This window comes from Montipora foliosa, chromosome 3 (assembly GCF_036669935.1).
Source record: "Montipora foliosa isolate CH-2021 chromosome 3, ASM3666993v2, whole genome shotgun sequence".
Lineage (NCBI taxonomy): Eukaryota > Metazoa > Cnidaria > Anthozoa > Scleractinia > Acroporidae > Montipora > Montipora foliosa.
Window position 1 is genome coordinate 34,340,893 of NC_090871.1, and position 12,500 is coordinate 34,353,392.

The 12,500-nt window shown below is 37.8% G+C and overlaps 1 protein-coding gene across 1 annotated transcript in view; it reads right to left on the reverse strand.

Annotated features, from left to right (window-relative positions):
- LOC137997331 (protein/nucleic acid deglycase DJ-1-like) overlaps positions 1-12,500 on the reverse strand; it is a 26,651-nt gene that overhangs the window by 11,158 nt on the left and 2,993 nt on the right. The window contains exons 2-4 of the mRNA XM_068843261.1: positions 12,205-12,306; positions 11,541-11,600; positions 1,763-1,832 (exon numbers count right to left, since the gene is read on the reverse strand). Coding sequence (XP_068699362.1) covers positions 1,763-1,832; positions 11,541-11,600; positions 12,205-12,306 — 232 coding nt within the window. The remainder of the gene's footprint in view (positions 1-1,762; positions 1,833-11,540; positions 11,601-12,204; positions 12,307-12,500) is intronic.

The following is a 12,500-nucleotide window of genomic DNA, read 5'->3' on the forward strand; positions in this document are numbered from 1 at the left end:
CGAAGCTTCCTGAATAATTGTGACTTTTTGGCTCCAGTACGTTTCTCGATAGATTTGCGTCCCTTCTTTGCTTGAAGGAGAAGACACAGATGTTAATAAGAGAATATAATAATTATTATTATTCTAGCTGAATAAATCATTTTGAATAAATATATCATCTTGGCTTGAAGTTGTTCCTTTTGCCTAAATTTCAAATAAATTTAGAATTTTCCTTCTACAGGCTTGACATACAAGATCAGAAAGAAAGTCTGATTGTGCTATTTTCAGACCAATCTTGGCCAATATCTCGAATAGTTTTTGCATGGAAATGTAAGAAGTCTTCTGAAATTATCCATATCTTCAGCTGAAAATAGCCAATCTGCAACTATATTATTAACATTCGCTGTGTGAATCCCGCAAGGGCACAGCATGGTAAGAACATCCAGTCTGGGCATAAGTTTCAGAAGATTATCATGCAAACAGGCTTTCTCCACATTTTTTTGACAGAAAGGTTTCTTTTTTAAGAAAAATTAATTTTTATCTCAAACATTTCAAAATGTTCCCCTGTACTAAGTACACGTAAAACCCTAAAAAAGTAGGGGAATATAGGAAGCAGGCCAAAAAATAGGAAAAACTAGGAACTTGATGCCCTGCAGAGGTCTTTGGCTGATTGTGTGTGGACATATCTTCCCCAGCAGAAAAACTCACAAAATTTTGAGGACATCTCTAGACTCCATAAACCTACAGTTTCGCTTGACTAGGTGAAACTGCAGATTCAATCTCCAGTTTGACCGAAGTAAAACCTCGTCTACGGTAACCAAAAGCCAAGGTTTCACCTACATTTTTTCCAGTTAATTTACGCCACGGTTAAGAGAGGCCGCATTTGGAGCAGACGCTATCAAAGAATCTGCATATTCTCGCGGATCGCAGTTATAATTAGTATGCATATTTGCCGTATTTACAATCTGCGATGAATGGCACATTCGATTATAATAAAGTCCCTTTAATAAAAGCATTTATTGCTTTCTTTTCAATGGGAACAAGGAGTGTAAACAATGCTTTCCAAAGTACCATTGTTTTCTTGCGGCACATTACCGCAATTACTTGTAAGTCGGCCGTGGCATTCAGTTGCTTTCGTCTTTGCATTGGTTGCGGTTTTTGCCCAACCTAGGTGATTTCGCGGTAAACTCTATCGGCAAAGACGAGGTATTGCCGCATGCAAAATGCACTAATAGTTTCGAGCGGTACTGTATCAATTTGATAGGATTGATATGTAATGACATCAGATTTCTACAGCACTATCTGCATGCCCTAAGGAGATCTTCATTCACCTTTTCTGCTATCTGGGGAGTGTCTTGTAAATAAAAGAAGGCAGGCAATTTTGTATCATCTACATAACATTTGGGGGAGCAGTTCTGTTCACCAGGACATCTGGCAGGTCATTTAATATAATTTTATATTAAATGATAAACAGGACCCTGGATACTGTCCCAAGGGACACAGCATTCAACTGGTTGTGGATAATCTTGAATAACACAGACTGAATGCATACAACTTGGTGAGATAACTGTTAAACCATTGCAGTATGCTAATGGAGCACTTGCACCTTGTAGCTTATGTAGCTTCAGCACCCCTGAACTGCTGCGGACACAGTTGTTAAATAACTGAATCCCAGTTAAGAACTTGCTACAAAAAGATTTATGTCTTCTTCATACATTGTTCAACTTTTTTTTCCATGAACATGTACACTCACTATTCGCAATGCATATATATATATTTTTACCAGCACAAATTGCTCCAATGATCTTTCCACTTTTTTCCTGCTCCTGAAGAATTTCTTTCACTTTAGCAGACTAAAAACAAACAAACCAAATGGAGAATGATCAAATCCTTAAATAAAAAAGACTGCCAAAAAACATATCAATAGAATATTTAACTTAAAAAAAAGACTCTTTTTACCTAAAAAATGAAATGCTTAAAAAGAAATGTTAGTACACTTAGTCCAGTCATTCTCTAATGAACCAATTTGCTGTAATTAACTAAGTAATCAATGTCATTATCAAATGAATTCAAGCATTGTACCACCATGTTTAACTACACCACAGCAAATCATTATCAGCATCCTCAAAATCATTGCCAATGCTTCCTCTGATGTGTCAAGGAGCAATATATTTTGTTTTCTCAGGAAGCCAGTATTTGTAAAATTATTTGGTCTGAAATGCATTAATTTTATTGTCCCAGAGAGGGGCTTGTACTTTTAATGTTCCACAATTGTATTGAATATCATATTCCCATCAGGAACGAGGCAAATATATTCCTATTTCATAATGCAAGTAAGCTTAAATCCAGCAGAAAAGTCAAAAGAACATCAGCTTAGAACCTTGTACATTGTCTGAAAGACTTAGTTTCTCCTCACCATTCCACTATATAATGATTATCATAACATACAGATTTAGCCAAGCCTAACAGAAGAGCTCCCTGGTTATTTATTCTTGCAATAAGTTAACCTGGCTTGAGCCTGTGACCAAATCGAAAACCCAGTACCTGGTCCCCAGCCAACTTTAAAAAAAAAAAGAACACCTGAACTCAATGAGTATGGTTGCCGAAATGTGTCAATATTCTACGTCGCGTATAAGCGTTTGATAATTTCCACATATTCACTATAAAATTCAATGAAATCTTATTTTATTCAGTACATTCGATAAAGTTGTAGCAAAATTTGATAAAATTGCCTTGATACACATTCAATTCTCTCCTACATTTAAGAAACAATTCAAGCAATATTCATTTGATAATTAATGTTAAGCAATATTGATTCGATGATTTGAACAAAATTCATTCCATGGTGCACGTGACCTATCTTCCATACTAGGATAGAAGGCTTGGCTACTGAGTTTACAATATGGTGGAACAAATTGAATGGGAACCTTTGGCACTTAGCCTGCTCAATTTACTGGATAAATGTGAAATAGATTCTGAAGAGGTACCCTATCCTATCGCAGCCAATGCATTTAATGGCATTGAAATGGCTCTTTCTGTTATTCTTGTCATGGCAGATACTATTAATGATGAACGACAGTATTTGTTTCTTGAGCTTGGTGAGTGTTTTTGCGAAATTCATTGATACTGTTGGCAACAAGTTGCTGAGACTAAGATAAGGACAACCAGTGCTGTGGATTTAGGCAAGCCTTCTTAGACTAGTAAAAGGAGCGAACACAGGAGACCATCCTTCGATATACCACCACCTATTCTTTGATTGCACTCATGTGATAAGATGGCCATGTTGATGCCAAAACAACAGAAAAATGTAACTCAAGATTTGCACAATAATAGAATCAAATTCCCAAAACACTTTTTCTCTATTGTTCTTTCCGCCAACATGGCTGCGGTGATGTCAGGTGCAATCAAAGAATTTTGGAAGAATTGAGGGGTGCGGTGTGCAGTGGCTTGGAGAAAGTTGTTTCCAGGGGCTTGTGGTCACTTTGGACTTGGACATTACGTGCATAGATGTACTTGTCAAATTTCTCAGCAGCAAATACTATCGCGAGAGGTTCCTTCTCTATCTGAGCGTAGTTGCTATGGAACTGTACATAACTGGTAAGCCTTCTTGGAGAAGCACTGCACCTATCGCAGTATCAGACACATCGCACTGGAGGACCACTGGAAGGTGAACATCATAGTAGCATAGAACCGGGGGAGAGGTCAACAGGGACTTCAGGTTCTCAAAGCCCTTTTCGTGTTCAGGCAGCCATTTCCAGTCAGCACCTTTAACAGTCAAGGTGCGCAACAACTCGGTATGGTCTGAGAACTTACGTACAAACTTGGAAACGTAATTAACCATGCCAAGGAAACTCTGCAAAGAGGGAACATCAGCCGGGGTTGGCATTTCAAGAATTGCTCTGACCTTCTCAGGACTGGGAGCTAGTCCATCTGCAGTGAGCATGTAACCAATAAAGGGTACCTCTTGTAATATAAAATGCATCTTCTCAGGTTTGAGCTTCAAATTTCTTTCACAGGCTCATTCTAAGAACTTGATTAGATTCTGGTCGTGGTCTATCAGAGCTTGCTTGAGTGTGTCTCCACGGCCAATAATCAAGAAATCATCGAACATGACTTCAGCTCCAGGCAAACCTTTGACAATTTCAGGCATTCTTTGTTGCCAGACTTCCCGTGCAGAATTCACTCTAAACAGCATACGTAACCACTTGAAACGCCCAAAGGGAGTGTTGAAACATGTTAACATACTTGATTTGTCATCCAATAGAATTTGCCAAAATCTGTTACTTGCATCGAGAACTGTGAATACTTTTGCTTTGCCTAGGCGGGTGGTAACTTCCTCTATTGTGGGAAGGGGGTAATGCTCCTGTTTAATGGCTTGATTTAGATCCTTAGGGTCGATGCAGATTCGGAGGGCTCCAGAGGGTTTGTGGACTACCACCATACTCGAAACCCAATCGGTGGCTTCAGGGATTGGTGCAATGACACCATCTACAACCATCTCGTCAAGCTTTTCCTTCAGTGCGCTGTGAATGGCTACCAGTATCCTTCTTGGGGGGTGTACAACTGGCTGCACATCGGTATTGACTCGGATTCTGTAAGGGGTTTCCAGTTTTCCAAGACCAGTGAACACATCTTAAACTGCTCGAGCACCTGTTGCTTTGTAAGTACAGTAGAGGATTTCATGGAGGAATAAACACGTTCAGGCTGATCACAGTCGAGAATCTTCAGAAAACCCATAGCATCACAGGATTCCAGGCTCAAAATAGGGGTGCAGTTACCTTGCAACACATTGAACTCAACAGTGTTTCATCCCGTTTCGAGTGGTGTATAACTTGCATTTACCAGCAATTGCTTCTCTTGTGCCATTGTACATTATTACAGAATCTGATGCTTTGGTGGGCTGAAGGTGTTCATAATTTGGTCACCTGTGACTTCAACATAAATATCTGAAGGCAACACATCACACTCAGCACCACTATCAATTTGGAACTGAACAGGAACATTATTTGGAGCTAGCATCATAGTAACAACAGCTTGTTCCTCGGATGAGGCAGAGGATGTGTAAATGACAACACTCGACGGCAGGATCCTTGTTTCCTGTGGTGCAGGGCGTTGACATCTTTGCTTTTGTCTAGTGCCCTTTCTGCTGTTTAGATTGGCTAGGTTAGCGGCTTGTTGTACTGTCGTTGTGGAATGCGTGGACAGTTTGCTCTACAACATTCGTGATACCTTGAACTTGCGAGGTGGTGACTTCTGATGTAAGGACAATTTCCTGAGCTGATTCAAGGGTGAGTTTCATCTGTCAGAGAAGTTTGGCTCGAACTTTACCATCTCTTATCCCGAGGACAAATATGTGGTTGTGGATCAGCTCGTTTTCTTTGTCTCCAAATTCAAAAGTTGATGCTAAGTGCTGCAGTTCTGTTACGAAATGACCAAAACCTTGTCCAGCCTCTTGGCTACGACTATTGAACAGGAATCTGTCATAAATCACATTGTGTTTTGGCTCGCAATAGTTGCGAACTTCTGCAAAACATTTGCTATTTTGGTGGGCCAAAAGATCCCCACGAGAAGGCTTTGTAAACTTTGTTTGCTTCTTTGCCGATTACAGCTAAAAGTGTGGCGATTTGTACGGGTTATGGTTTCTTCACAACAGCGGTGGCAATTTCACCAGGCTTTCTCACAGACTTTCCAGTTGTTTTTTTGCAACTCCTTCTGTCAAATCCAGAGGTTCAGGAGGAGGAATGTTGTGTGCCATTTGTGTTTCGCGATCCTCTTTGCAGTGAAAAATCGCTTTGTGTCAATTCGGTTTACCAAAATTCTCAGCACAGATCCTTTTAGGACAGGTAAATAATCTGTAATCTGGCTTCTGACACCATGTTTCATGCGGGTTCAGAATTTATTGCAAACCAAAGCGTAGACAAATACTATAAACAACACAGCTTTTAATGGCGACCACTAGCAAAGTAAAATTACACAAAGGTAACATGATTTCAGAATGCTGGAAAGTCAATGCATGACCAGTGAATTAAAGCATTACCTTACAGGAACTGGCCCTTCAGGGTCAATCCCGTAGAGGTCTATTCAGGGTCAATTCTGTACAGGTCTATATTGGGTAGTACCTCGGCATCCATTTCTACCACATGATAATGTCAGCACCATTATGTGCAGCCATACCATTGGTCCACATTCTCACTGGGTTCCCAGTTGTGCTCTGTACCCACAGGCTTCAAATTAGAAGCAAGTTTAAATACATTTCAAGCATAGTTTGTTCTGGGAGCGAAAACATAATGCAAAACAAACAAGTGAATAGAGAATAGAAACACAATAAAATAGAAAAGACGCACATCGAAAAACCTCACGCCACAGCCTCTCTATTCTCTGATTCCTTGTTGTCCTCCTTCTTGTCTTCTGATTCCTTACCTGATTCCTTATACATAAAATTATGAGTAAAGCTGATAGCATTCCAGATATCATCTCTGATATCCTGACCCCAGCATCCATAGGTATAATGCAAGATGTGCTAGTAAATTCAATCTTTAAATTTAGAGTGCAAATCTCAACTAATTCTGGAAAATTGTCTTTCAAGTTTGCTGGATCCAAGATATGGGAATCTGTCCCCACTGAAATTAAGTGTCTGTCATTTATTTCCTTTAAAAAAGAATGGAAATGTCTTCTTTTGATTAATCAAAGTTGAGTTCACTGCTGGCTTGATGCTGAGTAAAATCATCTGACTCCCTCCTGCTTGTAAACTTCAAGAAATAATAAATTTCATCTCACTCTACTTTACCTACCCTACTTTAAAATACTAGTTAACATTAACCGTTAAGCTAATTTAATTTTATCTATGCTTGTGCTGCCATTACTTATTTACTTACCTAAGGTGGCGTCCAACTAGAAAGCTATGCTCCTTTGGACACCGCACACCTATTTTAATTGGTGTTAGTACAGTTAAACAGTGAAAACTGTTTAACAATAACAACAATAAAACTTTATTAATGTTTAACAATAAATTAAAAGAAGGACATGTACAACCCGCGTATAGCGTAAGCTAATCGAGGCGAGTTGTGCAGGGAAAAAAAGGGGAAAAGTCTAGAAGAAAATAAACCATTTTGTAAGCTTCAAATAACAGACTATGAAAAATGACAGGAATAAACTATAAATAAAATACAATCATTAGCATCCGGAGATAAATATAGTTACACAATTGATTGATAATAAGTAGCTTAATAAACTAAACAAACTAAACAGGCGAAGAGATTGACAATGAATTGTTACAAAAAGTTATGTAAGATATAAATTAATTTTGGATAGTAAATTGGGTTCCTCAATATAATCCTCCTTGCTTTCTAGAGCTGCAGATAAAGCTTTGCGAATTGATTTCTTACATGCCAGTTTACGCAGATTATGTACTCGCGATGGGAGACAATTCCAAGCTTTCATGCCAAAGCATGAGAAGGAATTGCGCTGTTGATTTAAACGTGAAAATTTAATAAGTATGATATTTGCCACAAGATGCAGCCCTCGTGTTATATGAATGAATCACGCTGGTCTTGATAAATTTGTCACAAAGATCTTTTGGAGCAGAGTTATTTGAAACATCATACATAGAGTGTAAGATAGCTTCAAAGTAAAGCAGGTGAATGGGTAATATTTTTGAAGAAATGAATAAAGGAATAGCATGAGTTCTTGGATTTAGAAAATACATCAAACGTATTGCACATTTTTGAAGTAACAATAATTTATTAAGGTGGGCATTAGTGGCTTGGCCCCAAGCAGTTAAACCATAAAAAATATCTCAAGTAGGGAAGTATGAGGGACTGATATATGCTTCTCAAAGTACAGAATGGAACGAAGTGTCTTAGACTAGATATTACTCCAACAATTTTACTAATCTTCACGGCGATATAGTCTACGTGATAATTCCAGGACAAATGGTTGTCACTCAGAACACCTAAGTGCTTTAACATATTCCTTACACTCCAGACCTGACGATATGTTGGTGCTGTAGTCTATTACTTTGAGTTTGATCTCATAATTTAGTGATCGGTGTGGAGGTCAAAAAATAACAAAGTTAGATTTCTTAATGTTAAGTGTCAGCTTATATACATGCAGCCATTCACATAGTATTATACATTTTTCAGCTCTTTGTTAACGGTCTCCTTGAGGGACTTGAGATGTCTTTCAGCATAAAGCATGTGAAGAATTTGGAATATCGTTAATAAATATCAGAAATAGAAGAGGACCCAGCACTGAGCCTTGTGGAACACCACATGGGACAATTTCCTTATCAGAAATAAACGAATTGATCTCAGTTGTTTGAGTGCACTTAAATACCGGTACAATGTAGGTATGATGAAAACCAATCATTAACAATGCCTCGGACTCCATAGTGATTTAATTTGTTGAGCAAGATTGAATGATCAACTGTATCGAAAGCTTTCTTTAAGTCGATAAAAATACCACACGAAAACAGTTTATTGTCCATGTTCCTTTGTAATTCAAGCTGTCTTTGACATACATGCCAACACCTCCAGAAGCTAGAGGTGTCGGAATGTATTGAAATTTATAGCCAGGTATAGACGTGTCAAAGTTTACAGAATCAATTGTACTTATTTTAAAATTAGTTTCAGAAACTCCAATTACGGAAAAACTATAATTCAGTTCATCTACCAAATGCACCTGGAGGTTTTCAAGGTTATGTCTTAGGCTTCTTACATTATTATGAAGCAAAGAGAAATTGTACAAGTACAATGAAAGGTTACGTTTATACAAACGTTGGTGGTGTAGCACTTACATTTTAAACAGAGTTAACTGAACAGATTGTAAAGTGAAGTGCTAGATTTCTATCTCATATGAACCATGTGAGCATTAGCCCTACAGATGGAAATGGGCCCACACAAGGACAGAGAAAAACTCTGACCAGGGTGGGAATTGAACCCACGACCTTCAGGTTAGATCTCCGCCGCTCAACCGACTGAGCTACAAGGTCAGACGGGAGCAGGCCGTGGGAATTAACTGAACATGTTAAAGACACCGCAATGAAGAGAAATTCTTGCCCAAGAACACAACACAGTGTCCACGGCCAGGACCCGAACCCTGACCATTCGCTCCGGAGTCGAGCACAGAACTAATGTTGTACTTTATAACAAAACTTGCAAAGGTAATAAAGATTAAAGCGCTTCAAAAGAGTGAAACGCACGGACAGAAATTACCGAAAAGTTACAGTTAACAGTTGAAGAAGTGCAAGAGCGGTACAACAAAATTTTTACGGCTTTTTGCATACTTTAAGCTTACGTGTATATCAAACAACAGACCAGCATAATACTTCATGTATTGTCATATTGACAATGCAATCACCGTTTCCAGTTTAATAACACGATCTTTGTTCAAATTTTCTTTCGCGTTTTGTTGTCTAAGATCGATTTACAGATAGAAGGGAACGCTTGTCTGGGGTATTTAAGATCGTCTGCAACTCGTCTGTCTTTGACAGCTTACAATCGTGCAATTGTTACTCGCTGCGCGAAATTAATTGATTTCGCGTAGTGGAGTCCTCCTAAATTTATGCCAAAATTTCTGCTTCAGTGACTCTCGCGCGATGCGATTCGCGCACCGCACCTGAAACTCGACTCGACTGGTAACTTACATTTGAGCGGTACTGTACATGTATATTTGAATTTTACTGTCAATATGTGGAAATTATCAAACACATGTACGCGACATTGAATATAGACACGGTTTGGCAACCATAAATAAGCTCTTAACTTGAGCCCACAACTTGAGCCCATGATATGGTTGAGTGATACTGATCAGCAGATACCTTGTTTTGACAGGTGTCAATTGACCATAACATGGATGTCTAATATCAAAGACGTACGCTGTAAACTAGCTGGAGTGTATGATGGCCATGTTGGGCACAATTTTTACAAGTATTAGCCATTCAGTTGGCTATGCAACTTCCTGCCGAAAAACTTGGGTTGACCACAGAGTTTCACATTGACATACATGGAGGGGTGGATGTACGGGTGGTCATGCAAATTGTTATTATTGATATTAAATTTGCTTTGTGTTTCCCAGTCTTCTTTGTTTTGTCTAAACTGCAGTGTCAAACGCAGTTGGCCATGCAACTTCCCGCCAAAAAACACGGGTTGACCACAGAGTTTCACATTGACATACACGGAGGGGTGGATGTACTGGTAGTCATGCAGTGACCACAACCAAATTTTCTCTTACAGATGGGTTACCATATTTTCTTACCCATGGTGCTCCACATGCATGGAGCTCCGGTATAAAATGAGAGAAAACATGCATAAAATCAACACAGCATATTGACTGTGGGTGAAGGAATAAGAGAACTGAGTGTGATAACCTCTAACAGAACAGAATTTAAATCTGAGGTTGATCAAGACAAACCTCTTCAAGCCAAGATGTTCAAGATTCCTCTCATACTATGCATTAGTATTTAAATCCATCCAAAATACCACCACCCAGCTGGTAAAATGTGCGAAATTGAAATTTTCTAGGGCACATTTTTTGTGTACGTGCCACAAACAAGCTTTTTTTTTAAAATTTATTTTTATTTATTATCTATTATTTATAAGATTAGATTTACTTAAACATCTAATGATAAAAAAGAGCGAAAGAAACTTTACACAACGTTTCGATGACTCCATGTCATCATTTTCAAGTGAAAAGAAAAGAAAATTTGATAACTTAATAACTTAATATATACCGTGCGAGGTGATAAAACGTAAAAGTGTGAATGTAAATAGTGACAAATTTAAATAAATAGTTTTGCGCGTATGGAGTCTGATTGTGTGTTCAAGCATGGCCTCTTCTTCTTTATGAATAACATTTCATTTCATAACATTTCCGTTTTAAAGCAGTGCAACGGAAAACTGGACTGTCTGATTTATGAAATGTTATTCATAAAGAAGAAGAGGCCATGCTTGAACACACAATCAGACTCCATACGCGCAAAACTATTTATTTAAATTTGTCACTATTTACATTCACAATTTTACGTTTTATCACCTCGCACGGTATATATTAAGTTATTAAGTTATCAAATTTTCTTTTCTTTTCACTTGAAAATGATGACATGGAGTCATCGAAACGTTGTGTAAAGTTTCTTTCGCTCTTTTTTATCATTAGATATTATTTATAAGTTTAAACTAATCTTGTTCTTTTACAACACAAAAAAGAGAAGACAAAAGTATTACGCTTGTGCTTGTAATTCAATTTATGGAAGGAGGCTTGTAAGGCAAAAAAGGAATGCGAGAAAAGGACATTTAGGAGTCAAGGGTATATTTTGAAGAGAGGTGACTAGCTGATGCCACGTAAAAGTGACCATTCTTTTGGTAACCTATCACTTGCTCCTGCTTGAATTTGGATGGTATAAAGCACAAACAAGCTACATTGTATTGAGCAGGGATAACAGTTTCAGGATGGCAAATCAAAAAGTGTACTCAGAATATGTTCTCTCACTAGAAGTGAGACAATAATATTACAGTTCTCTCACTTGATGCGGTTTAAAGATTAACAATGATAACAATAGATCATACTTGAGCAAGATTCTGAGTTCCTCCCAGTCCTCCTGGCAAAATTACAGCATCAAATGGACCCTAAACAGTGGTTTAAATATGATAAACAACATTACTTTAACATAGGTATAAAAGTTATTCATTTGAGGAAGAAATATAAGCTGTAAAACGTCGAAGAAAACAAAACTTGAATTGACTGCATATTACAAGAACATCTTCATGGCAATTAAATTACCGGTGCTCAATGCGAAAACAAGCACGGTGAAAGAGACCATCAGTTTATTGCCTTTTTTTAGTGTCCTGTGTATGAATATCAATTGTGCCAAGTTTGACAAAAATCTGGATAGTACATCATTTTCAAGGGAATTGCCTTAATTAAGGAACATCCTATTTACGCTTACACTTAAACAATTCTAGACAACAAAAACTAAAGACACAAAAGAAGATACTCATTGTGAACACATGTATAAACTTTATAGTTTCAAAGCGAAAAAGGAGTATTGAAAATTATTAACATAAATAACAGAAGAAAAAGAAAATAGCTTTGTCTTTAAATTTTACAAGCAACCATTGTAAATTAGGTACAGTAATAATAATATTATTGTCTTTTACTGGCCTATTATACCTGTCGCTAATATGATTCTGGAGTTTCAAGGAGCTTGCTAATGACAGACTGACACTATACCTGTTTGATAGCATCTTCTAAACTCATGTCTGGTTTAACTACCACAGAGCGGCTGCAAGAAACAGGATCTGAGCCAGTAAGACCTCCTATAACTGTTTTAACCTGGATTGTAAAATTAAAAATTACAACAGCTATGTTAAATTTTAAAAACTATTAAAATTGCACATAGTTTCTTAAACCAAGTTGACTGTCTATTGTATAATAGACAGTATCTGGTAATGAATGCCATGATTTAGGGAGTATTATATCATTGAGTAGGAAACCATTAATTTTGGAGAACACACCACTGCTGCTCT